A 27485-nucleotide genomic window follows, 5' to 3' on the forward strand; every position below is an offset into this window, starting at 1 on the left:
GTGACATGAAATTCATTAAGTATGTTCTGTATTTATTGAGCTCCTATTGTATGCAAAGACTGCTGTGGGTGGTTTGCTGGCCGCCTCTGTCTCCACCCTTTACCCTTTTTTCTTCTTAACCAGCACCTCTTCCGTTGCTTTTTTAAATCTGTCGACCAGCAGGGGGCACCGCATTCCCATGCTTGCTCAGGCAGAGCTGGCCCGATGCCCTCAGCAGGGTGAATGGTCATATTCTTGGGCCTAATTAGCATTCCTGGTGGCTGCTGACTTCTCACTTTCAGTGCCAGCCAAGCCTGAGGTTTGTCTTTGCCTCTGGGGTTTTGTATCTCCTGCGTTTTCTAGCAGGCTGCTCCTATTAGGGGTTTCGGAGCCTTTTCTCCTAAGGATCCAAGCAACCAAAGAGAACCCCAGAGATTGAAATTGGCAGAGGACTTGATAGCTAAAACAGCATGGGTTGGCTCCTCCCATTGTGGCACCTTCGGGGGGCCGTGACCATCACATCCTGATGTCCCAATTGCAAATCTGTGACGGTGGCCTTTGTCCCCGACTCCTGAGCTTCCGAGTGCCCTACAGCCTGCCTGCTGCCGCCTACTGTGGAGTGACTATGACGGCATTTCTAGCAGCTCTCTGCTACTGCCGAGACTTTTTTTCTTCACATTTTCCCCCCTTTTAGAGAAAGTGGAAAGATTGTGCAAGAAGTAATCTGAGAGTCCTGGGAACAGCTGTCCTGGCGGGAAGGAGGGCAAGATTTACAGTCTCAGAGCCGCCAGCCTGCAAGCTCCCAGGCTCCGGCAGTCCAACCCTGGCGGCTCCTTCTGCCTGCAGCTCCTTCCTCTTCCCAGGCACCCTCCCCACCTTGGGTTTTGCAAGGCACTCTTTTTTTCTTTTTGGTCCTGACTTTTCCTTCGCCTTCTGTGTGCACTGGAGAGCTCTGTCCGGGGCCAGCTGAGAGCTTTTACTCTTGGGAGGGACCAACTGTGTAGGTTTGTGCCCTGCAGCTCAGACGCTACAGGTTCCAAAGTGGGAGCTTGTGCCCTGGCACCACGGAATGTGTCCTGTGACCAGTTACAGGTGGTTCTGCTGGTTGGGGGGTGGGGGGCGGGGAGTGGCGGGGCGGACATTGACGGTATTTCTCTTGGTCTCTGGGGTCTTAACTGTTTTGCCCTTCATGTTGTGTGTTTCCACTTGGATTAGAACCGAAATTCCTAAAGGGCCTATGTTTGTCAGCTCTGCTGACACAGCCCCGAGACATGAATCACAAGAGAAACTGAACAGAGGCATCAAGTTGGGGCTAGGGCAGTGGTACATGGACTCCTTCTCTTGCCGCTGTCCATAGACAAGGATGCTGCCAACTGCAGGGACGTGGGGCTGGTCCCTGGGTCAAGGCTACTCTTCAGGGAGGTGGTGCGTCCACATACTGGGGCGGAGGGGGTGTTTGTTTCCTAGCTCTGTCCAGGCCAGCGTGTGTTCCTCCTCCCGTCCAGCAGCATTCAGCAGTGTTGGCCAGGCCCACCACGTCTTTTGAACCTAGTTGTTACTTGAGTCGTGGTCTTCCATTGAACTTTGATTCTGGTTAAACTCTGAATCTGCTTAGGGGACAGAAGGTGGTGATATGAGTGCCACGCTCCCACTGCCCGAGCCATCTTAAGCTTTCACCCCATCACATTGCTGTTGTCTGGCTCTTCCCAAATGCTACCCACAGGTCTTTATGGGCAGGGGTGGACACATAGTTCTTGTCCCTCTCAGGAGTACCCCCGGCCTGGGCAGGGACAGGAGTTCAGAGAATTCTCTTAGACTTGGTTTTGGTCTTCTAGTTGCAGAGGGAGTGCATTTCAGCTATTTTAGTCTCTTGGTTTCCTTTTCCCAGGATCGGAGTATGTGGGTGTTTCTTAATAGCTCCAGGGGGAAAAGGAATGCTTGATGTTTTGGAAAGATTTGAGCTGGAAAGTGCAGACAGAGGCCATGGGGCATTTTTCCCAGACAACCAGCCTCAGCTTCCAACCCCCTGGGGTCTTGGAAGGACTCGGTTCCAGTCCCATCTTGGGGCCTGATGCTGCCCACTTCAAGGGTGTGACGCTTGCTCTTGGGGAAGGGGTAAGTCCCCTGGCGGGGTGGGGGTAAGAAGAGATCTGGAGGACGGAGCTATAGCCAGTCTGCCTGCACTGCCAGGTGACCCCTCACACACACACACACAGGAAGGGATTCTAGGGCTTCATGGGCGAGGGTGAGCCTTCTGGAATGTGCCTTGAATGAGAGACCGGCCGGTGGGCGGGTTTTTCCCACACACGCACTTGGGGACCATGGGTGTGCAGTGTTGGTTGCATCTGTGACTCTAACAGAAGCATCTGGTCTGCTGTATGGGTGGGAATGAAGCTCATGCCCTCTCTCCGGTCAAGGGAGCTGCATTCAATGCCTGGGAAAAAGAAAGGACAACTTTATTCCTCAACCTGTTTTTATTTTTTATTTGTTCTCCTCCTTAACAGTGTATGTAATTGGCTTCTCTTTTTATAGGTTTTTTGGGGGGGGGGTTCTTGGGGTTTATAGGAATGCAAAGGTGAGGCTGTTAGCTAGAGGTCCTCCACTCCAGAGCTCCTTTCTTAGGGTCTTTTCCTACCTCCACCCAAGCCCTGAGGAAGGGTCAGCATCACCTCCCTGAGATAGACAAGGTGCAGAAAAGCAGGCCCTGGGGGATAAGCTCAGGATCAGTAGGTGCCTAGTGGGCGTGGCACACTAGGCTGGTCTTCAGAAGTGATGGCAAGGAGGATAGGCAGGGTAGCCTCTCAGATGCAAAGACCAGTAAAGGAAACACCAGCATGCACTGGGCACACATGGAACTCATTATTGGAAGCAGTTCTGTCTAGAAGCATAGATAGGCTCAGGTGGTTCTGGAGACATCCATGTGTGCTGGATCTGAGGCCCTTGTAAGAGGAAGGTGGGTCTGTGCCCACCTGTAGCTGGCCAAGCAGGGGGTGGAACTCCTAGTCTGCGGCGCTATTCTCTCGTGCCCTGACAGCACGCAGGGCACAGGAGGCTGGCTTGGTCTGTGGTTCTTCTGTTCTTATGACTTGAACGGTACATTCCACACCATTTCTCTCACACTGGTTTCTCTCTCCCTCTATGTAGGTCCTGCCTAATCATTGGACACGGACTCTTAATAAAACGGTCTTCAGTTCCAGATTCCTTCCCAGCAAGCTATAGCTTAAGTCCATTTTCTTCCGTGAAAGGGACAGGACTCCATCAAGTTATGGAATTCCTCAGAGCCCTGGGCCTGTCCCCCGGGGTGGATTAGTCATGTCCAGCAGCTCACGCCTAGTCCCGCCTCCGGGAAGGCTCCCTGCCTGGCTGCCCGCCCGGGCCTCCTGTGTAAAGACTGCCTGGCTGTCCTGCCCAGCCTCCCTGGTCATCTGGGGTCCTCTGGGTGGGTGGCATCTCCCGGAGGGTGATGACAATCCCCCCCTGCACACGCATACATGTGGTGCTGCTCCGTGTGCAAGGCGCTGTCACAAATATGTGTTCTCTCCTCATCCCTTCCTCTGTTTTGGGGACTCTGAATCCTAACTGCTTCCCTCCTGGACCTTGCAATGACATTAGCCCAGGGAAGATCTGATTCAGCCTAAGGAAGAACATTATAACATCTAGAGCTTTCCCACGTGAGGAACAGGGCTTTAGAGGTGAGGCCAGCTGGGCCCAAAGGCTCACGGGGGCTGTTCCTCAGCATACCTTCTCTCTGGTGACCCCTGGGGCTCCATTAGCCAGAGGCTGTCACCAGCCACAGCTGATTCACAGCCCCCTGAAGTCCTCCTTTCTGTTTTCATCATTGCCACTGTTGTCTGTTGGGCATTTTCCCAACTTCTTTGGCCTCTTCTCCTAAAGTCACATAGGGAAAGTACCTCCTAGGCTGCCTCCCCCGTCCCTCCCTTCCCAGGTACTTAAAAGCAAGCTGCAGGAGCTGCCAGGCAGGCCATTAGTGAGGGGCATCTAGGGAGGAGTGGGCCTGCAGCCAGCTGGCCTGGCTCCTCTAGCCCATCATCCTTTCCCCTGGTTGGGGTGGTTATCTAGACTAGTGGCAAGAAAGGACTCTCAAAACCCAGAGCACTGGACAGTCGATGGTGAGGGCATCAGAGCCTTCGGGCCCTGTTCTGTGCACGTGCAAGTACTCTCCTAGTCTTCAGTCCCCTAGAATGATGATAGCTGCTGGGGGTGGGCCAGGTCAGGGTGGCCACATCATCCAAGCCCTCTGAGAGGCACTGAACAGACTTTTTTTTTTTTTTTTTTTTTTGCTCTAAAAATAAATGTCGGCCCTTTTTTGGTCATGAATCCAGCATCTCAACAGAAGACTGCCTGATGTGAAAAGTCCCCTAAGGAATAGCATCTGCATTTTCAGAGAGCTTTTGTTTTAAGTGTAGTTTGTGTGTACTTCTTCAAGGCCTAACCACCTCCTGGTATCTTGGAGTCTGCCTTCTCCTGGAGCTGGAAGCAAGCTTGAGGAGGTGCGGTTGGCCACTGCCTATGCAGAAACCCTGGCACCCCTACCCAGATCCTTGGGCCCTTGGGCCCAAGCAGCTCTAACTGCCCCAGACTGGCCTTGGCCTTAGGTCCTGGGTACAGCCTCTCCAGAGCCTCCAGGGCCCTGCAGTGATGCTTGGGAGTTCTTACGTACTCCCTGATCCTAAGGCCGGTCAGCTTCCAGTCGAGCTCATTTGCCAAACAGACTATTTTGAGCTGCCCTTCAGCCTGTTTCTGATGTGTTCCCAGTACAGCTCAGCCTAGCTAGGGCCAGGGGGCTTTGTGCTCAGAGATTCCCACAGGACAGTTAGGAAGCCACTGGCATTGTCTTTCTGAGAAGATTCTGCCGTCTTGGAACAAAAGGCAGGCTAGATTCCCAATAGTGTCGGCCTGTGTGCCTCCCCACCCCTTCCCACTAGTGTGCACACAGGCTGTAGCCACAGGCCAACTGTCTGGTGTGATCCTTGCACCGTCACTGTCCAAGGGATCCTGTCCTTGCCCATGGGGCTTCCATCTGGCAGAGAACTTGATCTTTAGATTCAAGCTGTCACCTATGCCTGGTACCCCAGGAACAGAGCAGAGAGAGCAGAAGCCCACTCACTCCTTGTCAGCAGCCTCCAGTGTGCGGGCAGTGGGAGGTGCCTGCCAGGCCTGAAGAGTTGCTGTAGGAGGGGTGGGAGGCCCGGGCGTCTGCTGGTGCTGAGGCTCGCAGTTGGTTCAGTTGAGGGGCTCTGCACCTCTGCCCTTACCTTCTGTCCTGTCTCCTTCCCTTGAGTTGTGGGGGAGTGGGGAGGAATCAGTGTTTTAATCAGATTTTACAAAAACGTTTTAATTCTTTGTACAATTACCATCCTATGTAAAGATGAAATTTGTGTTGAGTTCAAGATTTTCATGGAATAAAGATCACACAGTACTTGAGGCCATCTTCATGTAACCCTTTCTAGAGAGTTTTGTGTGGGGGTGTCTTGGGGCTCGTGTGTTGTGAAGTTGTGCACTTCCTGTCTTGTCTTCCTACCAGTAACTCCGACATGAGGCTCGGGACACGTGAGCCAGATGTGGCTGTCCCAAACAGGCTCCAGCACCCCTTGGTCCCCACTGCTGACCCCTTTAGTCCTCTGGTCCTGGTGGCCTGCTGTGCACCTCCTACCTTCTCTCCCACTCTAGGCCTTCCCCGCCCAGCACTTCTGTAGAGCCCTGGGATGATACTCCCAGTGACCTTGCTAAGGCAGCTGAAACCCACTCCCTGGATCTTTAGCTTTCTCCCCACTAGTTCCGGGGTAGGCCTCTTTGCTCATGACTGCAGGGAGATGGCGAGGGTTCAGAGCCATTGTCCCTCTTTTGTGATGGAAAAAAGTGTTTCCCCCAAAGCCATGAGATAACGGGCCACCCCTGTCCTGCACAGCCATCTCCACACGACACAGTGTCCTCTCCTGGTCAGACTTTACCCATCGACCCCCTTCCTCCCGCAGGCCCTCCAAAGGCATGCCAGTGTGTGAGCAGCTCCCCCAGCCTCCCTCGAGCTACAGTTTCTGTTGCTGGAATGCATTCTGGGAAAGGAGCCCAGCCTGGAGGAATGCCCCAACCTCTTTCTCCCACTCCCTTGGCTCAGCAGCCTCTGCATGCTGTGCTTTATCCCTGTGCGTATAGGGTCCCCTTGGTCCTGGGCCTCCAGCCTCTATAGTCCAGTGTTCCTTCTCCATCCCGTGGCTGCCGGACACCCTATGCCCTGATCCTGCAAATCACCCAAATTGCTCCCTTTCGTATGTGTGACCCTCAAGAGTGCCCTTCTCACCAGATTTCATATGTGACCCAAAGAGTCCTGAGCCCTGTATCCTGGCACCTCTAGTGTCTGGGTTTGGGGCTGGGCCTGCAGTTCCCATGTCCCAGGTGTCCCTAGTCACTGCCAATTGTTTGAGGACATGTGTCTGTAGCTACTGAGTTCTGTGTTATTGTCTTATCTTTTGTGTGGAATTGTGAGCTCTTACAGGGCACGAGGTCCCTTCTTATCGTTTTTGGTGGCACACTGCACCAAAGCCATGCTCCTCACAGAAGCTTAGCACGATCCTCCTTGAAGCAGCTATCAGCAGAGCTAGCCCCGCTTTGGACAAAAGCATGTGTCCTCCAACAACAGCAGCAAGAGCCAGCACCCTGGCAAGGAGCTCAGGGGATGTCAGGCAAAGCCATGAGGTGCCTCTCAGTGACAGGAATCCGGAAGACACCATGGGTGCCACCTTCCACCTGGTGGCTGGCGACTTCATTTCCTAGCCCTTGAGCACTGGCTGGGCTTCCTCTCACTCTGTGGGGTTTGTACCCAAGCAGTGATTGGCAAAGGGCATCCAGCTGGCAGAAGTTCCTTAGCATAAGCTTCCAGAGTGGGGTCAGAAGGAGTCATGCTGGCTCTTGTACACTCCTCACAGAGACAGGCACACCCCAGGGGTATCCACACAGTGGTGGCAACAAGCCATTGGCTCCTGAGAAACCAGGACACATAACTGCTTTATCCCTGCAGCACATTGACTGTATCCCAACACAGGGACTTCTCTGAGGTCAGTCTCCAGAGAGGAAGGGGAGTCTGGCCAGTGGCCACCTCCTGTGCTGGCCATGGCATTGAGTACCTCCCGCATTGGCTCCTGGATCGTCCAGGGAGGCTGGCTGGCTGGCTGGCTTGCTTCTCTCCCTCCGCAAAGTGCTCATGCTTGTCAGCACTTCCCACTTGTCAGCATCCTCCTCACCTGTCTCATGGCTCTGTGGCCAGGCCTCGGCCCATGCTGGCATCAGTGGTCTCACCTCAACTCACACATCTCTGCTTCTCCTGAGAGGATGGGAAGGAGCAAGCCTCAGAGGGCCATGCAGTTGGAGGCCACTGAGTTGTTACTTTTTAGGTGTGTGACCAGGACAAGTCCCTTAACTTCTCTGAGCCTCACTTTGCTAATTTGTCAAATGGATGAGATCATTTCAAACACCATGGTTGTTCCAAGGCAAAGCAGGTTGGGATGCAGATGCTCAGGTCACTGTAGAGGCCTCTGACCCACAAATAGGGGGAGACGTTGGGCAAGGAGGTCTCTTGTAGCTCAGTTCCCAGTGTATTCGGGTATCATCCTTTAATGGAGCTGGTGGTCTGGAGCTTGGCAGGGAAGCTTTTCAGGCATGGTCCCCGCTAGGAAAAAGCAGCAGGCAAATGGGTAGGTGATACCCTACATGTCTTTCCCTCCTCTGTGACCAACTCTCATCCCAGACAGAACCCAGCCTTGCTCTCGCTGTCCCTGGCCCTTCTGAACTCATCCTCTGTTTTCTCCTTGCTCTGCGTTCAAGGCCAGCTCCCAGTCTTCTCCCCCATAGCCTCACCACCTTCTCTTTTCCTCCACAGAGATGGCTCCGAAGTCAAAAAAGAAGGGGCACCCCGGGAGGGAGCAGAAGAAGGTATGTGGTTTCAAGAGTGTCCTTAAGCAGGTGAGCAGTGGCCACCTGCCTTTGTGGGCCCTGGAGGGACCCTGTGTCTGACCCAGGCGGGTTTGGCCTGCCTGACATCAGCCTGTCTGTCTGTCCGCAGCACCATCACCACCACCATCAGCAGATGCAGCAGGCCCCAGCTCCCGTGCCCCAGCAGCCCCCACCGCCTCCCCAGCAGCCCCCACCGCCGCCACCTCCGCAGCAGCAGCAGCAGCAGCAGCAGCCCCCACCCCCGCCCCCTCCACCCTCCATGCCACAGCAGGCAGGCCCTGCGATGAAGTCCTCGCCTCCACCCTTCATCGCTGCCCAGGTGCCCGTCCTGGAACCCCAACTCCCAGGCAGTGTCTTCGACCCCATTGGCCACTTCACCCAGCCCATCCTGCACCTGCCGCAGCCCGAGCTGCCCCCTCACCTGCCCCAGCCTCCTGAGCACAGCACTCCGCCTCATCTCAACCAGCACTCGGTGGTCTCTCCTCCAGGTGAGCTGCGACCACACCTGCAAAGGTGTGGGGAGATCCCCTTCCCACCCTGGTCTTAACACAGTGACAGGGCACTCTAGGTGACCTGAAGAACCCTTCTTAGCCTCAGTTGTCTTGTTTCTAAGGGGAGGTCAGCAGTTTCTCAGGGCCATGATGAAAATTACATGGGAGACCCCAGGACAGGCCTTGAATAGAGAGAGAGTGCTTTGGTACAGAAGACACTGATTCAGATCTTCTGCTGGGCCAGGCATTGTGGTGTGAGATGGAAAAAAATGTGATCCCTCTGTAGCTCCCAGTCAGGGATGGGGGTTTGGGAGGGCACACACCCTCATCCTAGAGCGGACATACCTGTGGGAATCAGGAAAGACTTGCTCTGAGATCTGAAGGGCAAGTGGGGCAGTTGGAGGGAAGGGAGGAAGGTTGGGGGTGTGGAGCACGGGGCAGGATGATACTGGTGAGGGGCCCAATCCTGTAGACCTCCCTGGACGGAGTCCTTATTCTGACGCCGAGGATGGTGGGGAGAGGTTGCCAGCTGGAGGGAGACAAGTAGGAAGTCAGGATGAAGGAGAAAGGCTGGGCTAGGGGCTGCGGGGTGTGTGAGCCTCACCGCCCTGCTCTTGTGTCCTTCCAGCTTTGCACAATGCGCTGCCTCAGCAGCCATCACGGCCCAGTAACCGAGCTGCCGCCCTGCCCCCCAAGGCTGCCCGTCCCCCAGCTGTGTCACCTGCCCTGGCCCAGCCTCCCCTACTCCCACAGCCCCCCATGGCCCAGCCCCCGCAAGTGCTGCTGCAGGAGGATGAAGATCCGCCTGCCCCACCCCTCACCTCCATGCAGATGCAGCTCTATTTGCAGCAGCTGCAGAAGGTGCAGCCCCCCACACCACTACTCCCTTCCGTGAAGGTGCAGTCCCAGCCCCCACCTCCTCTGCCACCCCCTCCCCACCCCTCAGTGCAGCAGCAGCTACAGCAGCAGCAGCAGCCACCTCCACCACCGCCACAGCCACAGCCACCACCCCAGCAGCAGCACCAGCCCCCGCCACGGCCCGTGCATATGCAGCCCATGCAGTTCCCCACGCATATCCAGCAGCCCGCGCCACCGCCAGGCCAGCAACCCCCTCACCCCACCACGGGCCAGCAACCACCCCCACCGCAGCCCGCCAAGCCTCAGCAAGTCATCCAGCATCACCCTTCGCCCCGGCACCACAAGTCAGACCCCTACTCAACTGGTAAGTGTCCCCCCACTACCAAAACTACCCTGTCCCTGGGTTCTGAGAAGGCTGGCGCTAGGCCCAGAATTTTGTCGTTGAGAAAGCCAGATGGGTCAGTGTGTGCTGCAGGCTGAGATGGGCTCAGAGCTGAACCCTGAAGGCTCTGGACTGGTTGGAGAGAGGTAGCTGAAAGGGGGCGGTGATACTTCATGCAGTGTTTTAATCACATGACCATCTTGTTTACAAGCTGAGATAATAGGTTAAGGCCCCAGTTGGCCATTTTCTTGGAACTCGCAGTCAAGAGTGTTACAGTGCATTGTGATTCCTGCTAGGTGGGGAAGCCAGAAGTCCAGGGGAGGCAGCTCCTCCATCTCTGGGGGTTGGGGCAGGCTTCTTGGAGTAGGTGACCAGAGGATGAGCAGAAGTTAGGTTAATAAACGTTGGGATGTGAGGTACCGGCAGAGCCAGGAGCAGGTCTGGGCAGTGGGGGCTGTCTGCAGGAGCCTGCAGAAACAGGTTCAAAGCTCAGAGGTAGCTCACAACTCACACAGGAACCATTTCTCCTGCTCCCAGTCTCCAGCCTGATCTAGGCTGCTCTTTTCCAGTCAGCAGCGTTGGGCAGGCTATTGTCCTCTTGCCTTTTCCGAACACTTGTTTTCTTGGTGTCTCTGACCGAAATATTTTGGCTGACCACAGTGGGGCAATGTTCTAGTAAATGCCTCATGGTGTGATGATACATTAGGGTCGGAGTAGACATTCCTGGACTTGGCATGTAGACCGTGCAGCCTGACTTGGGGGGTGCCACCTATAAATTGAATAAAGCTGTTGACTTTAGGCTGTGACTGCTCCTAAACCCAGCAGAAGCTGCCAGGTGCCAAGTCGATCGCTGTGCCGAGAACAGCTGGCTGTCCTCCCTAGGAAAGACCAGTGGTGGTCCCAGCAGCTATGCAACTGTGCCTGTTTTCCACCCTTGAGCAAGGCTGGATTTTCTTGTGGAGACCAGCAGTGTGGGCTGGTGATGAGATGCCTTCAGAAGAGTTAGCACTAGGGGTAGGGCAAGTCCCCTCTGGCTACCTGTGCTTAGAGTCTCCGGGCCTATCTCCCCCTGAGTTTCTTGTGTCATGGAATGGGTCATCGAGAGTGGTGTGTGTTGGAGCCTAGCTGGGGGCCTTGGGGCAAAGGCCAAGTTATTGGAGTTCAGGGAGGCTTGGCAAACGTCCCTGGGTACCAGGCCAACTTGGAGGCACTGCCCCTGAGTTACTGGGCTCCCCTCTAGGTGCTGCTGAATGAGGCCTCCAGCAGGCGGGTGATTCCTACAAGTCATAGGCCTGAGAGCCTGACGTCACCCAGGTCAGCCTCAGCAGGTGCTCCCAAGGGAGCCACCCGTACAGGAGGCTATTGCAGTCATGTGTTTGCAGACTGCTGTCAGGCCCAGACCGGGGCAGCCCATCACCAGGGCTAATAAAACCAGTCACATTGGCCTGGGAGCCAAGGCTGCCTGGGTGCCCCCAGCCTTTGGTTGGATGAAGGTGGATGGGCTGGCCCACTTTCTGTAAGAACCATGAGCCCAACAGCTGTTTTACCAGTTTTGCTATGGTCCAGGCCAGTTCCAGGCTTCCCATTGTGTGGGCCTTGCAGGTTGAGTTGTGTTGGGAAGGTTCCTGGGGATCTGGCCTTAGGCCCAGAGCAGCTGTCCAGGCAGACCGGCACAGCCACGTGGGGACAACCAGGAGCCCAGGCTGCCTGCTCTGTTGGGGTTATTGACATCCCTTGTATTTGACTCAGGCCATGCCATAGCATAGGACCACCTGGAGAGCTTTTAAAAAGTACTCAAGCTCAGACCCCACCTGGGACCAAATGTATCTGTACTTCTCACAGTTTCTTAATGGAAATTTGTTTTTCTGAGACACGGTGGTATCAAACACCAGGATTGAGCTCCACAAAGCCCTGCTGCACACTGAGCACAGGGCCTAACATGCCAGGGGCTGAGCCGTTGTGGGACTTCCCTTGGGTTGGGAGGCCCTGGCTGGGCCCAGGGCTGGCGGCCTCCATACCAGACACACTGATGAGCTCCTTGTCCCTTCTCCTAGGTCACCTTCGTGAAGCCCCGTCCCCGCTTATGATACATTCCCCCCAGATGCCACAGTTCCAGAGCCTGACCCACCAGTCGCCACCCCAGCAAAACGTCCAGCCTAAGAAGCAGGTAAAGGGCAGGGCTGGGCCACAGCCCCCAGGGATGGGCGCAGGCTGGGGCCAGGGGCACCTGTCCACCTCACTGGCTGCCATGCCTGTGCCATCCCAGGAGCTACGTGCGGCCTCTGTGGTCCAGCCCCAGCCCCTGGTGGTGGTGAAGGAGGAGAAGATCCACTCACCCATCATCCGTAGTGAGCCCTTCAGTCCCTCGCTGCGACCGGAGCCCCCCAAGCACCCGGAGAGCATCAAGGCCCCCGTCCACCTGTCCCAGCGTGAGTGCCCTCTCCGACCCCAGCTGAGGTTGAGGCCCCCAGGCCTGCACTGGATGCGAGCTTTCTATGGGCCGGTCAACCGTGCCCCACTGAGGTGGGTTGGGCCCAGGTCCATGGGCTGTTTGTGTTCCAGGGCCTGAGATGAAGCCTGTGGATGTTGGGAGGCCTGTGATTCGGCCCCCTGAGCAGAACGCACCCCCACCAGGGGCCCCTGACAAGGACAAACAGAAACAGGAGCCGAAGACGCCAGTTGCACCCAAAAAGGTAGGAGCAGTGGACCCATGAGTGCCCCTCACCCCCACCCCAGGGCGGTGCCTTGGTGGGTGTGTCCTCAGACTTTAGGCCTCTCTGGAGGAGTCCAGATGCAGCAGGCTCCCTCACCGGCCCCATGGTCTCTCTGCCTCGCAGGACCTAAAAATCAAGAATATGGGCTCCTGGGCTAGCCTGGTGCAGAAGCATCCCACCACCCCGTCCTCCACAGCCAAGTCGTCAAGTGACAGCTTCGAGCAGTTCCGCCGGGCGGCCCGGGAGAAGGAGGAGCGCGAAAAGGCCCTGAAGGCGCAGGCTGAGCACGCAGAGAAGGAGAAGGAGCGGCTGCGGCAGGAGCGCATGAGGTGGGCGTGGGCTCTGAGCACGTTGTGGGGCTCCGAGGGCTTGCACTCGTCCCCACACTGACACGGAGCCCTGCTCTGCTCAGGAGCCGAGAGGATGAGGATGCGCTGGAGCAGGCCCGGAGAGCCCACGAGGAGGCACGCCGGCGTCAGGAGCAGCAGCAGCAGCAGCAGCGACAAGAGCAGCAGCAGCAGCAGCAGCAACAACAAGCAGCTGCTGTAGCCGCCGCCGCCGCCGCCGCCCCCCAGGCCCGGAGCTCCCAGCCCCAGTCCATGCTGGACCAGCAGAGGGAGTTGGCCCGAAAGCAGGAGCAGGAGCGAAGGCGCCGGGAAGCGGTGAGCTAGGGTATTCTGTGGGTGGAGGAGGAGTTGAGAGAGGGGACCCTGAACCCAGAGAAGGCAGGGAGGCTCTCCCTCTCCCCAAGAGGTAGAGTGCAAGCAGACAGCCATTGGGTGGGTGCTCAGGGCAGAGCTCCTTCTTGTCTACGCCATGCTGGCATCTGGGCCTCAGGGCTGCCCTGGCCCAGTGCAGGGAGGTTCCCATGCTGGAGGTCGGGGTAGGGGTTTGGGAGCCACAGCAAGGGCAGGGCACTGAATTTCTCTTTCTCCCACTCTCCTCTCTCCTCCAGATGGCAGCTACCATTGACATGAATTTCCAGAGTGATCTATTGTCAATATTTGAAGAAAATCTTTTCTGAGAGCACCTAGATGACTTCTGACTTTGATTTCCTGGCAAAATGTTGACTCTCCATAGTGTTAGGGGCAGCAGTGGAGGCAGTAGCAGTGGCAAGGGGGTATCTCCGGGCCTGGCTCTCCTGCATGCTAAGCCTGGGGCAGGCCTGATGGGCAGCTGAGGATTGCAGAACCTGTCTGCCTTACAGCCAGCCGGATGTCCCGCCACCCCGCACAGGACGTCGGCTCAGAGCACGCCTCACCACGAGCAAGTGCCGGCCAGACCCAAGCTCCAAGTCCCCGCGTATGGGGCAGAGGCCCTTCTCTCTGCCAAATGTCTACACAGTATACACAGGACATCGTTGCTGCCGCCACCGTGACTGGTTTACTGTCCCCAAGAGCGTGACGTTTGTGACGTCCTGCCCGCCGGGAGTCCTTCCCCACACCCCAGCTGTCGCTGCCCACGCCCAGGAGATCAGGGCAGGCCTGCAAGAGCTGGAGGTGGCGAGGGCGCTGGCCCACCCCCTTGCTGGCACTGACTTTGCCTTGAACAGACCCCACCCCTCTCTTCCCCTCCCCCCACAAGCCTTTAATCGAGAGCCGCTCTCTGTAAGTGTTCGCTTGTGCAAAAGGGAATAGTGCCGTGGAGGTGTGTGTGTGTCCATGGCAATCTGGAGCGAGGTGACTGTCACACGCGTGTGTGTGGGCCAGCCTTGCCCTGCGAGTGAGGCCACCAACCAAAGTCAGTTCCTTCCCACCTGTGTTTCTGGTTTTTTTTTGTTTGTTTGTTTTTTCTATATATATATATTTTTTGTTGGATTCTATTTTATTTTTAATTCTCTTCTCCTCCAGACACAATGGCACTGCTTATCTCCAAAATGGTGTGATTGTCTCCTCATTGAGCGGCGGCTGCCACCGCGCTGTGGGTAGTGTGTGACCGTGGCTGTACTGTGTAGTGAAACATAGTTGGCATATCTTTGTTTGAAGTTTGTTGGTGACTCCACCAAACTGGTGTAAAAAATCTCAAAAAAAAAAAAACCCACAAAAAAAAAAAACAAAACAAAACATACAAAACACAAAAAAACTGCCTATATTTTACTCAGTTTCAAACTTTACTAGTCTATTTTTAATTATAAAACCAGAAAGCTGCGTTTTCTTTTCCCTTTTTTTCTCCCCCCATTCATTGGCTTCTTTTTTGTTTTTTAACATCAAATCTGTTTTGAGGTTGTGTTTTTTTGTTTTTTGTTTTTTTTTAACCAGGAAAGGAAGGGTCAGGGGACGTGGCAGGCGCAAGGGGCCACAGACCACAGACTGAGGCAGAGGCTCCCCGCCTGGCGCTTGGCCCTACCAACCGGCTGCCCCTTCCCCAACTTTTTTTTAATTTTATAATTGGAGCCCTTGGTGAGGTTACGCGTGCCATGAGAACCCACTCTACACCACGACGCTGGTGCCTCAATGTTGGCCAAACTCTGGAGTCACTGACTGGTTTGACTTTCATACGGTGAATATGCATTTGGTCTGTACTGATCATGGAATAAACACATCTCTCTTTTTTAATGCTGGCGTCTCCCTGACATTTCTTTGTGATCCACCTGTTGCCTAGCCTAGGCCCAGGGGCCTCCCACACCACCTCTGTACAAGATCTACCACTGGGGACCACGTGGCCTGTCCCAACTGTCCCTGGGCAAGAGCTGCCCCCTCCAAGCTGAAGCTGTGACAGGGAGCCCATTCTTCCTGTGGACCCTGGCCTAGGTTGGTGACATGCTCCAGCAGAACCTGGCCAAACTCCAGACAGTATTCTTCCCCTTTGCCCTTTCTCCATCTTCGTCCCCCACTCACCAGAGGACTTGAGCCACCTCTCCCACCTTGCCTGCCTCTACCAAACTCCTCTTTTCATTTAAGCTCAGGGTTAACCAAATATTCCTAGATAAGTGTACATCCCCCCAAATAGGATCCTCGCCCCTGCCCTGCAAAGCACACACACGCACACATTCCTGCCCAAGAAAGCCTGCCAAGTGGACACCCCGCCAGTCTGTGTTCCCATCTGTACACACACACCCCAGCCGCAGTGCAAGGGCAGTACCCAAGAGCAGCCCCCAGGATGTAAGATAGAAAGTATGTGATTTGTATGTATGCAAAGACAAAGTGATTGAGACATTTCCAGCACTGTTTATTAACCCACATCCCCCCTTTCTTTTTTTCAACCAGAAAGGCCCTATATCTTGTGTTTGGGATCTGCCAAACCTCCCACCTAATGGTGTATGTAGTTCAGGCATTCAGCCAGAGAGACCTGCCCCTTCCCTGCTACCCAGTCCTTCTCCCTTTCCCTCCCACAGCACTTCCTCATAAACCACTGTGCTGGTTCAATTGTGACTTATATTTTGGTTCCTTGGGGTTTCTTCCATCTTATCCCACTCCCTCATTTTTGTTCCGTGTTTTGTTCAGAAACTTCCCCAGGCCAAGTCTGACTGTTTAGCTGGAGAAATGTTTGTCTGCACCTTCCTTCTAAAGATCTAACTCTGCCATGGCCCTCTCCACACCTCCCTGATGGGTGTTTCTCTAACTGGGTTGTAATTAGAACTTGGATCTACTATTTAATTTCTCTGTCCATTTCCCAATCCCTCCCACAGTACTAGAAATCTTAGTTCTATACAACAGTAAGAGGTGTGTACAAGCCCATACTGTACTGTATGCACGGATCGCTTGGCCAATAATTATATCAGTGAATCTGAGACTTGTATTAAACACCTTAGACATTTGTAGAAGGGAATTCGTAGACTTTTCACTTATATACTAAATTTTTTTTTTTTTTGTGCAGTTCTCATTGCAAAAATAAACATTTGTACTGAATATAAAATTATCCTGTGACTACTGCTGTGTTTTTGTTTAAGGGTAGAGCTTGAGGGTGGGGGGGTGGGGGAAATGTCAGAGCCAGGGTTCAGCCAGGTTAGAGGACTCGGAGGGATATCGGGATCAAGTGGTTGGAGAATTGATTTGGTGGAAAATGTAAATGAAATCAAAGCCATGATACAGGCTAATCATGCAAGAAAAGGTAGGTGATAACTGCAAGGCAAACATACAGTATAGGCGGTGTAATCATAGATGTCTGTTCAGCTCTGAGATGCACTGTTAATGAAGCGCAACCACATAAGCCAGTATTTCCCTCTAAGTAGGGACTTATGGACAATTAGTTGTGGTCCCAGGACAAGTATGATGTTTAGCAGCCTTGACAATACACAGGTAAGGTTAACAGTGGTAGGTGCAAGGGTAGAATGGGAGGTGACAAAAATGAGGTATTTAGAGGGAACCAATAGGAAAACTAAACATGGATACGGCTCCTGCAGTGGTGGTGACAGTGAGATAGATAGTCAATGCCCCAAATTAGTAATCAAGTAGCCACATAAGCCATTTAGAGATAGTTAAATGTGTGAAAGAAGAAAGCGAAAATCGTTCAAGGGCTGCCTCCGGTCGGAAGGAAAGATGGAGCCGAAGATTGCAGCTTTTCTCAAGTGCTGGATTGCTACTGAGCAGACTTCTAGGCAAGAGACTTAATACTGGAATTTCAGGCTCTTGGTCTATAATACAGGAAGGTGATAGTAATACCTACACTTAATAGGATTGTTATAAGGGTTAAATGATGAGTGACCTTGAAATGTTCAGGATCTTGGGAGAAAGCCTGCAAAGCTGGAGGAGGAAGAAACCGCCCTGCAGGGCTTCTCGCCCAGCCCTGCTCTGCTTCCTCTTTCTCCCAGAACCCCAATGATTCTATTAGCCCGGTTCTCCGGCGCCGGGGGCGGGCCTGCCCTCTAGGAGTTAGTCTCCCCGCCTTCTTTCGTCGCCACAGGCTGAGCCCCAGCCTCAACAACTGCGGATTGGCTCCCGGGCTACCTGTCGCCTGCACATCAATGACCGCGGCTGTCCAAACACAGCTGTGCAGGGGCGGGCCGACGGGTCCGGTGGACCAACTGGAGGCCGGCGCGGGGTCAGGGCTGCGGGACCGCCGTTGGAACCAGGGCTTGGTGAAGGTGCTGCCAGATCTCTTGGAGCCAGACCGAGGGGTGGGTCGCGTGCTGCAGGGCGGGGAGGCTCCGGGGGGTGGGAGGGTGGCGGCAGGGGCTGCCGAGGCCTCCTTGGGCTGCGGCGACCGCCCGCGCCTCCCGCTTAACCCCAGCCATGGCACTGCTCGTCCCCTCCGCTTCTTCCGCTTCCGGGCCCGCCTAGCCCGCCATATTAGGTTCCGAGCCCGCCCCTCCGTCTCATTGGCCTGTATCCAGGCCGACTCCCAGCTCATTGGTCCAGCCCTAGCACCCAAGCCATTCAGGCCCAGTCTCGGGCCTTCTGCGCCCAACGTTAGGCCCCGCCTTCTCTAGGCTCCACCCTCATTCCTACCCTACTAAGCCACGCCCCTAGCCCATACAATGCTCCTAGGCCTGGTTGGGCTCACCTTTCCAGCTGGTACGCCGCACCTACCCGGCATGGCCCCGCCCCTTTGCTCCAGGCTCCGCCCATTTCACCCGAGGCGCCCCGGTCTCCTATTTGTGCAGGACCTGATCTCCCTCTAGACTTTAGACCCCACCCACCCACCCAACTCGGGAGTCCTACTAGGCCCTGTCCCCTTCTTAAGCCCCGCCCAAGCCTTTCTAGGTCCCGCCCACAGTCCTAGCCCTTAGCATCCCTTCTCCCCAAGGCTCCACCCCAACCACCCGAGCCTGGTCCTTGCAGACTCCACCCCCGCACCTCAAGCCATGCTCGCTGTCACTGTCGCGCCCAGGTATTTACCTAGCACTTAGGTGAGTCGTGCGCGGTGGCGGTTTCGGTCTGAGCCGCCTGCCTCTTCTCTCGGTGCGTTCCGCAAGCCCCGAAGGCACGGAGGGGCCCCAGACCAAAGGCGGCGGGCTCCCCAGCCCGGATCCCGCCTCGCAGCTGCTATCCGCGCCCCCCACCCATACCCCAGACGGCAAAGCGGTCGTCCCAGGAGAAGGCGACATGCCCGAGCTGGTGGTGACGGCGCTGCTGGCGCCGTCGCGCCTCACCCTGAAGCTGCTTCGTGCCTTCATGTGGAGCCTCGTGTTCTCAGCGGCGCTGGTGACCGCAGCTGTCTACGGCTGCATCGCCCTCACGCACGTGCTGTGCCGGCCCCGACGCGGCTGCTGCGGGCGTCCCCGTCACACCCCACCCGCCTGCTTGAGCGACCCCACGCTGGGCGAGCACTGCTTCCTGACTCTCAGGGTGAGCATGCGGGGGCGCCACCGGGGTTTCAAGGGTCGAGGAGCCTGCCTGGGAGGCTGGGCTGTGTGGGGCCAGTGCGGGGGGGATGGCAAATGGTTGAACCCAAGTCTGTGTCCACACGTGGCCTGGGGGAAGAGGAGTTTTCCAGGTCTCACACCGTGCCCTCCTCCAGAGCTCGGGCCTGCGGCTGCACTATGTCTCCGCTGGACCCGGCAACGGGCCCCTCATGCTGTTTCTGCATGGCTTTCCCGAGAACTGGTAGGTCTGAGGCCCACCCAGAGGCCTGGGAGGCACAGGGCTTGGGGGGATGTGGAGCTCCGACCACCAGGGCACCGAGGAGGCGGGGACAAGGGCTGGATAGACTGGGGGCACAAAGTATATATAGGGCCCAGATAGGGCACTCCAGGGACAGGGGTCTGCACGAAGACAGATAGGGACCGGAGGCCCTGAAGGGATGGGACAAAGAAGTATCCACGTTGAGGCTGCCCTGGATCCAAGGCACAGCTGACCTGCTGTGGTTCCCCATCCTCCCTTCTGGGAAGTCCAGGGCAGGAAGGTGGGGTTGCCCAGGGCACCTGCTGGGCGTGTGGCAGAGGTGCAAGCCTGGGGACCCTGACTCAACCTCCCTCCCTGGCCTGCCTGACAGGTTCTCCTGGCGCTACCAGCTTCGGGAGTTCCAGAGCTGCTTCCATGTGGTGGCCGTGGACCTGCGGGGATACGGCTCCTCCGATGCACCAAGGGATGTGGACTGTTACACCATCGACCTGCTGATGGCAGACATCCAGGATGTCATTCTGGGCCTGGGTGGGGATGTGCCCCCATACCAGCCCCGGCCTCCTTCACCCCTGCCTCAACCTCCACCTTGCATCTCACTCACACTAGTTCCTCTGACCCCCCAGGTTACTCCAAGTGCATCCTCGTGGCCCATGACTGGGGTGCACTCATAGCCTGGAATTTCTCCATCTACTACCCATCCCTGGTGGAACGGATGGTAGTGGTCAGCGCTGCCCCCATGTCAGTGTACCAAGGTGTGTTGGGGAGTCTGGAATGCTGGGATGTGCCTGTGTGAAGTGGTGTGTGTCTGTGTTGGCACTTCTCTGTCCACCAGTCAACACTCCAGGGGCTAAAGGCACAGCGGTGAACCTGAATCCCTTCACTCATGGTGCTCCCAATTTACAATACAATCAATGACAGTACACCTAGGAGTAACCTACCTTTTTGTGAGTACTTACAGGTTACAGTTGCTTTGGCAAGGAGCCTGCATGGAGTAAACTGCACAAGCCTCCTGGGCTTTATAGAAGTGTTATTATCCCCATGGTCCAGCTGGGGAAACAGAGGCAAGAGAGGTTAAATGGCTTTCTTCTGGCAGGGAAGACGTAGATAGCTAAGCAACTACACTAGCATGAGATGCCATTTCTGGCTACCCAATGTCCATCACATCACCTGATTTTAATTCCCAGAATTGTAGTCATAGCTGTATGATCACTCTCTCTTTTTTTTTTTATTTTTATTGTTTCTTATCTGTCTCCATCTCCAACTTCCTTAGGGCAAGGGAGTTTTGTCTGTTCCATTCACTGCTCTGTCTCCAGAGTCTAGAAAAGGGCCTGGTACACAGTAGGTGCTCAGTAAGTGTTTGCTGAATGAAGCAGAGGAAATGCATCCAAGCCAGGGCAGGGGAAGCATGCCAGTGGCTGTGGGGGCTCCCGGGAGCTGTGGAGGAAAACACCCCAATTCTGTGGATACAGCGACCACTTGGCAGAGAGGCATCCTGGTGCCTGGGCCAAGAGGAGCATCGAGTGTCCTTACAGGCTCAGGCAGGCAGGAGTGGCTTTTCTGAGTGTTGGCGTATCTGTGTGCATGACCTGAGTATGTGTAGAATGCAGAGGTGCGGGGCCACCCGAGACCCAGGCCTCATGCCTGCCTTCCCCTCCTCCCAGACTACTCTTTGCGCCACATAGGCCAGTTCTTCCGTTCCAACTACGTGTTCCTGTTCCAGCTTCCCTGGCTGCCCGAGAAGTTGCTGTCCATGTCTGACTTCCAGGTGCAGTAGGGTGAAGGCCCAGGGCTGGGTGGAGGGTCATGAGTTGGGACTGAAGCCAGTGTCCTGCTGTGTGCCCAGATTCTGAAGACCACCCTCACCCACCACAAGAGGGGAATCCCACACTTGACCCCCAACGAGCTCGAGGCCTTCCTTTATGACTTTTCACAGCCTGGTGGCCTCACTGGGCCCCTCAACTACTACCGAAACATCTTCAGGTGAGACCAGACTCAGGGCCGAAGCTCAGGAGCGTTGTAGGGGTGGAGGTGGGGGCAGCCCTCCTTCTGCCTGCCTGCCTGTCTGTCTTGATCACAGGACCTTCCCCCTGGAGCCCCAGGAGCTGGCCACGCCCACACTGCTGCTGTGGGGGGAGAAGGACCCCTATTTTGAGCAGGGGCTGGTGGGGGCCATCAGCAACCGTTTTGTGCCAGGCCGGCTGGAAGCCCACATCCTGCCCGGCGTGGGGCACTGGATCCCCCAGAGCAACCCTGAGGAAATGCACCAGTACATGTGGGCCTTCTTGCAAGACCTGCTGGACTAGTGGCCCTTGCTCACTGGCTTGCGTGCACCTGGGAGTTCTCACAATGTATTTACACGGGTGGACTTCTGATGCATACAGACATGTAACTCCTAGATTGCACACAAGTGTGTCTGTGGGTGCCCTCAGGCACACCACCTGCATATGCTCACACACAGGCATGAGTGTAGGCATGTGTGAGCAAGCCCTTTGACCCCAGGAACCAGGTATGCCTCTCTGTGGAGCTAGATGCGGAGTGTTCTACCTCTCTCCTCCATGAGGCCCCACTCTTGTTGCCAAAGGCAGTACCCAGAGTTACACAAACCATGAACTCTGTCCTTTCTGTCCCTGGCTTCCACCTAAATTTTCAGCTAAATTTTGCTCTGTCCAATACGGTACTTGTAGCCACATCTGGTTAATTCAATTTAAATGCAAATTAATTAAAATTAAATACAGTGAAAATTTCAGTTCCTCAGTCACATTAGCCACATTTCAAGGGCTCAACTGAATCAACATAGAAAGTTCTATTGGACAGTGCTGATGAGGGTATTCCTAGCTTAAGAGTAGGGGGCCTCCCTGCCTGGCTCCTGACACCTCACCACGGGAGGACCCTCATGGGCAGGCAGGTGGACATCCAGACTCCTCTCCAGCCAGACCCTGGGCAGCTCCCACGATCTCCCTCCCGGTCATGACTCCAGGCCTTGTGAGGTCAAGTTCTCTCGCCACAGCCTGGGAAAGGTCCCTGGCATCCCTCTCTCAGATCCATGGGAAAACAGCTCTCGGCTCTATTGGGATATGTGAGATTCTGGATTCTGCACAGGAAGGGACCAGCTCCCTGAGTAGCCATCTGGGGTCTGAGGCCTGCCTCTCCAGTTCCTGGAATCTTCTGTTTCAAATTAACCATAGTTGCTGCTGATTCTTTCTGGGGACTCCTGGCTCCAGCCTCCAAATGAGGGCCATACAAGTTGAAGGTGAACCACCTAGCCGCAGGCTGGTTGCGGCATTAACTTCCATCTGCCTAGCCTTTTCTTGGCCTCTGGAAACACTGTCATGACTCGCAGCAGTGTAATGAATCAGTCTGGGGACCCAGCGGACCTCAGAAATACATTCTCTTATCTCTGGGATGGGCCTGCCTGGCCAAACCCTGCCTGCTGGTCACCCCCTCTGTCCTCCCTTGTCCCCAACATAACATCCTTTCACTCATCATATGTATCAGGAGCTGTTCTAGGCCCTGGGGATAGAATGTGAACAAGGGCACAGCCCCCATTCTGGAGTTAACAGAGAAGAGGCAGAGAGCTATGTGGGTGTGTGACGGGGCCCAGGACAGGCTTCCCTAGCTGGGGGACAGACGTTTCAGGGAGTGGGAAGCAGTAAATAGGAAAGTCAGAGGCTGGAATAAGCTTGGGCTACTGGAGAAACAACGTGGAGATTAGTGCCTGCTACAGTGGAGCGAGGGGGGAGGTGCTCGGGAGAAGAGGCCACAGCCGGACCGCCAGGGGCTTCGAAGAGCTTGGATTTGATTCTCAAGGGGAGCCAGGGAGGGTTTTCAGCCTGGGAGGGACATGGTTTGCATTTTGAGAAGCACCCTGTGGCGGCTGAAGAGTTCCACGCAAGAGTGAGAGCGAGGAGACAGGCCCAGGGCTGCGCACTGCCTCAGAACCGGACGGTTCATTAGCCCTGACCAGAGCCGGGACCCCCAGGGCCCTACCCATCCCGCCCCCGCCAGGGTGGGAGCAGTGCCCCTCTGGTGCCGGGGAGATGGGCGAGAGGAGGAGGGAGCACGGGATCTCAGCTTGGGGCGAAGGTTTGGTGCGAGTAGGTCTGCGTGCAGGATGAGGACCGTGTGTCCAGGGGGGCGGTGGATCTGGTAACCGTTGCCAGGGTGACAGGGAAAGGGCTGATGGTTAACCGGAACGGGTACCGGTTGTCTGGGTGACCAGAGAGGCCCAGGAGAAGGCTGACAGGAGGCCTCGGACAGTTGCCAGGCGACGGAGGCCGCTGACGGTTGCCAGGGTAACGAGAAGGCGCCTTCTTCCGCCTCCGCGGCTGCGGGCGGAAGAAAGGCAGTGTGGTAGGGAGGAGAGGCAAGTGACCGCGTTGATTGGGCAGAGTCCTGGAAAGTGAGCCAATAGCGACTAGTGGCTCGGCCGAAACCCGCCTCTCCCAGCCTAAGCCAATCCAGTAGCGTCTTTCTGAGAGACCAGGGGCTCAAGCCAGCGCATCACCTCAGGAGGGAGCTGGCATCCGGGGGGTTTGGACTCTGGCTGAGGCCCCTCCCAGACTCGGCGTCTCACTCTTCCTGCTGTGAGCTCTCCACTCCAGATCACCTTCCATCATTTACTCACTCATCATTCATTCATTCACACACCCACTCGTTTACCTGTCCTTGCTACCAGCTATACCAGAAGAGGGACGAGGGAGACAAAGCCGGGCAGACTCTCCTAGCGCTATGTGGTCAGGCCCGAGGGGAATGAGGGACCGGGGTGGGGGGGGGGCGCGGGAGTTGGGAGGGAGGGCACCTACCTGGAGGAGGGCAGGGAAGGCTGCTTGGAGGAGGTGGCCTTAGAGCTGACTCCTGCAAGAATGTGCTCCAATCCACAGAAGCCTCCCCTGCACAGGTGATTTAGCATTTCTGTGAGACTGGGAGGAATGTTTGGGATGGAAAGACTGCAAAGGGCTTCAAACATCAGACCAGGAGCTTGAACCCCAGTGTGATGGGAGCTGCAGAGGAGGGTCCCGGACAGATCTGTGTGTCTGACATATTATTTGGGGGTTGCTGAGGGGGCAGGACCAGAGGGGCAAGGTTGAGGGTGGGGAGGCCTGGAAAGAGGATGGGCATGGTCCAGGCAATAGAGGATGGGGTCCAAGTCCCTGCACTTGGGGGAGGAGCAGATATGCATGGAAGGTCAGAGACAGGTGTGGGGCATGTTCAGGCTGAGGGGGCTGGACCCCTGAGGCAGGGACCTAGAAGCATCTAATTGGTTAAGACGAAGATGACCCAGCAAGCCTCCATGAATAGTGGGGCAGAAGGGCACTGAAGTCTTCCCCAGAGCAGAGCGGAGAACAAGACTGAAGACTGAGCCCCGGAGGCCCCCAACATCTAAGGTACAAGCAGAGGAGAGAAACTACAGAGGTAGGAGGGGAAGCAGGCAAGCGTGATGCCCCAGCAATGGTGGGGGGGTGGGGTGTCAAGGAGGAGAGGCATAGCCCATGGCATCAAAATCTGCTGAGAGATTGAGAGGTTTGAGCCATGCAGATCCTGAGGGAGGAAACCTGAGGGTGGGGGCTGAGGACAGAGGGCTTGGATGCTCTGAATGTGGTTAAGCAGGGTTGTGAGGGAAGAGTGAGGACCCCAGTCGGCAGCCTGGAGGGAAAGACTGGCAGCTTCAAATGGAGCAATTTGAGGCAGGTTTGCTACAGGGACCATATACAGCTAACGGGATTGGGGAAACCAACAGGGGTTAGTGCAGCACCCCCAGTTAGCACCCCTGGAGAGCCATTACCATCTCCAGATCCCCCTGACTGGGAAAGGGGAAGGAAGGATGTTGGCAGAGCTCAGGGAGAGGTTTGTGTGGATTATGTGGACAGGGCCTTTGGTCCAGCAACACAGTGAGTCGAGGTGGTGACCCTACAGGGGAACCATACAGGAGAATTAATATCCTGTTCTCTCTTCCCTCCACCCCCACTTCATCTTCTGCCAGTGCCTCCAGTGCCACCTGGAAGCCAGAGGACAAGGATGTCCATTGATACTGTCTTCAGAGGTCAGCCTCTTGGGGCGTAGAGCAGAGTGGAGAAGGGGAAGAATGGAGTGAACGGGGTGGGGGGAAGATAAAGGGGAGAGAGACAGGAGCTTGGCGAAGGGGAGTGTGTGTGAGATGAACATTTCCTGCAGATTTCACTTTGTCACAGAAGAGACCTCAACCTATGGCCACAGGAGGAGATAATGAAAAGCCCCCCGGGAAGGTGCTCTCCTTCTCTGAAGCAGGAGACAATTGGGAGGACAAGTGCCACACCTGCAGGAAGGAAGGAAGACAAGTATCAGCAGCCAGGGAGGCGAGGAGGCAGTTAAAGGACATCAGAGTGTCAGAGTTCAGAGGTGAGCAGGAGGAGATGGGGTCCTGGGTGAGGCCATGGACGAGGAAGGCTGGAGTGGTCTGAGCTCAAAGCCCATGAGGCCAAGGCATCCATCGGATGTCCTGCCCAGTGGAAGGTCTTAAGTCAGGGAAACCACTCCCCCACCCCAAAAGGGGTGGGGTATGGCCTCCCTGCTTGCCCTGCCCAGAGCTACAGAGCCAGTAGGTGCTTGATTAAAGCAAGTTCCCTTCTTTTCACTCCCCTTTCTTCCACATTCAGCCCTCACATCCACTCTTCCTCCAAGAAGCCCACCACCCCCTATCCCTTCCTCTGACTGAGCCCTGATCTAATGGAGGCCAGACATGTCTGTGTCCAGAGAGGGACATCCCAGAGGCTGGCTCTGAGCAGGTTTGGGTCCCAGCTTCTAGGTCCTGCTCTTCCCCCAAGATATGCTGGGTATATTCATTCATTCGACTGACAATTATTTCAACTACTATGTGCCAGGCTCTATGCTAAATATTGGGGATTCAGTAGTGAGTAAGACAGAGGCCCACAGAGCTCAGAATGATGTGGGAGCCAGGTAGGGTCACGTGGAGGGGTTAGAGTTGAGATGGAAGAGGCTGTGGGAGCCAGAGAAGACCATGGGAAACTGCAGGGAAGGTTCCCTGGGAGAAGAAATGGCAGTGTTATTTTTTCCAACCTCGATCAGATCAGCTTCCCCCTGCTAAAACCTCCCAGTGGTGTCCACTTTACTTTTCATACAACCCTAGACCCTTTGGCCCCTTGGAACTTGGTCCCCATCAGCTTCCCTGAGCTCCCTCCCGTTGCTCACTTTGCACCCAGCACCCTGACCTCTTTGCTATTCCTCTTTTCCACCCACCCCGTTCTCCTTTGGGCCTTTGCACTTGCTGTTTCCTATGCCTGGAACACGGTTCCAGGCTGTTTACCTCACTGACTTGTTCTCCTTCAGATTTTTTTTTTTTGAACTTTATTTATTTATTGGCTTCGTTGGGTCTTCGTTGCCGCGTGCTGGCTTTCTCTAGTTGTGGCGAGTGGGGGCTACTCTTCCTTGCAGTGCGGGCTTCTTATTGCAGTGGCTTCTTTTGTTGCGGAGCACGGGCTCTAGGCGCATGGGCTTCAGTAGTTGCAGCACTCGGGCTCAGTAGTTGTGGCATGTGGGCCCCAGAGCACGCGGGCTGCAGTAGTTGTGGCCTGTGGGCTCAGTAGTTGTGGCTCGTGGGCTCTAGGGCACAGGCTCAGTAGTTGTGGCATACGGGTTTAGTTGCTCTGTGGCATGTGGGATCTTCCCGGACCAGGGATCAAACCCATGTCCCCTGCATTGTCAGGCAGGGGGACACTGCACCACCAGGGAAGTCGCGGATCTTAGTTCTAACGTCCTCTCATGAGCGAGGCCTATCCTGACCCCCTAAAACTGAAATCTCTTCATCTCTCATGTCACATTCTATGGTTCTTGTTTGCCTTCTTGTTTCTTGTCTCTCTCCCCTATCAGGGCAGAAACCTGCTCTGTCTTCGTCACCTCTACCTATAATAGGGCCTGGCCACCAAGTAGTTACTCGGTGTATGTTTGTCAAATGACTGAATGAAGGTGAGAAGAGCTGGAGGGTCACCGTGAGCCATCAGGTGAAAGGAGTCTCCTGAGTATGAGAAGGGTGTTCCTGGCAGTGGGCACAGCCTGTGCAGAAACTGGGAAGGCTGGGAGATGGGGCCGGGAAATTGGCGAGGTGAGGAGGGTGTCACTCTGGGCAGTGGGGAGCCATGGAGGGTTTGAGCACGAGAAGGCCCCAGTGAGGCAGTGGCCAGGATAGCTGGCTGGGTCTGCAGCCCACAACCGCTGGGGTCCAGCCTTCCTACTGCAGGCCCCATACCCAGCAGTTCTCCCTCCTGCTGGTTCTTGCTGAGCTCTTATGGCCCGCGGCCTGGGTGTGAGGGCCTGGCCCCAGCTTCCACGTGCAGAGGACCGGACTGTGGTCCCAAGAGGATAAGCCAAGGGCATGTTCTCAGGTTCCCGGTCCGTGGGCCTGGGCCCAGCAGCTGTGTCTTGGCCTGGCCCCAGGTCCCACATCCCTGGGGACTGAGCTCATTGAGGAGAAATGCAGTCCCTGGCCAAGGCAGCCGGCAGGGGCAGGGGAGACGGCTCAAGCCCACCCCTACCCCCACCACATTGGGAACTGGGCGGCTGCCTGCTGCAAAGCCATGGGAGTAATTGCTCAGACTAT

At 55.8% G+C, this 27485-nt stretch overlaps 2 protein-coding genes across 11 annotated transcripts in view; both read left to right on the forward strand.

The window, feature by feature from the left end:
- BRD4 (bromodomain containing 4) overlaps window positions 1–14947 on the forward strand; it is an 85223-nt gene extending 70276 nt beyond the window's left edge. For 5 of the 9 annotated variants that reach the window (XM_057708227.1, XM_057708224.1, XM_057708225.1 and 2 more), the window contains exons 12-19: window positions 7874–7926; window positions 8057–8435; window positions 9067–9660; window positions 11733–12107; window positions 12241–12371; window positions 12516–12721; window positions 12805–13054; window positions 13348–14947. In XM_057708227.1, coding sequence (XP_057564210.1) covers window positions 7874–7926; window positions 8057–8435; window positions 9067–9660; window positions 11733–12107; window positions 12241–12371; window positions 12516–12721; window positions 12805–13054; window positions 13348–13416 — 2057 coding nt within the window. In that variant the 3' untranslated portion in view covers window positions 13417–14947. Of the gene's footprint in view, window positions 1–3123; window positions 5425–7873; window positions 7957–8056; window positions 8436–9066; window positions 9661–11732; window positions 12108–12240; window positions 12372–12515; window positions 12722–12804; window positions 13055–13347 lie in introns of those variants that run through there. The other 4 variants (XM_057708228.1, XM_057708229.1, XR_009049136.1 and 1 more) reach the window with 4 other exon arrangements.
- A 2601-nt stretch (window positions 14948–17548) lies between these two features.
- On the forward strand, window positions 17549–21649 carry EPHX3 (epoxide hydrolase 3). 2 transcript variants are annotated; one of them, XM_057710503.1, is made up of 7 exons: window positions 17818–18619; window positions 18792–18877; window positions 19266–19423; window positions 19519–19647; window positions 20557–20660; window positions 20739–20875; window positions 20973–21648. In XM_057710503.1, the coding sequence occupies exons 1-7, from the start codon at window positions 18377–18379 to the stop codon at window positions 21196–21198; spliced, it is 1083 nt and encodes a 360-aa protein (XP_057566486.1). In that variant the 5' UTR covers window positions 17818–18376; the 3' UTR covers window positions 21199–21648. The 2 variants fall into 2 exon arrangements, with proteins under 2 accessions (XP_057566485.1, XP_057566486.1); XM_057710502.1 differs by lacking the exon at window positions 18792–18877 and having other exon boundaries at window positions 17549–18619; window positions 19266–19647; window positions 20973–21649.
- Window positions 21650–27485: the final 5836 nt, after the last annotated feature.

The sequence above is a fragment of the Hippopotamus amphibius genome, chromosome 15 (genome assembly GCF_030028045.1).
Source record: "Hippopotamus amphibius kiboko isolate mHipAmp2 chromosome 15, mHipAmp2.hap2, whole genome shotgun sequence".
Classification (NCBI taxonomy): Eukaryota; Metazoa; Chordata; class Mammalia; order Artiodactyla; family Hippopotamidae; genus Hippopotamus; species Hippopotamus amphibius.

Bases quoted from the DNA above. Each gene is read 5' to 3' on its own strand.
- EPHX3 (XM_057710502.1), top strand. From the start codon at position 18,377: ATGCCCGAGCTGGTGGTGACGGCGCTGCTGGCGCCGTCGCGCCTCACC. The intron at 19,648-20,556 runs GTGTGTTGGGGA...CCCTCCTCCCAG, and splicing joins CCCCATGTCAGTGTACCAAG to ACTACTCTTTGCGCCACATA. The intron at 20,876-20,972 runs GTGAGACCAGAC...TCTTGATCACAG, and splicing joins TACTACCGAAACATCTTCAG to GACCTTCCCCCTGGAGCCCC.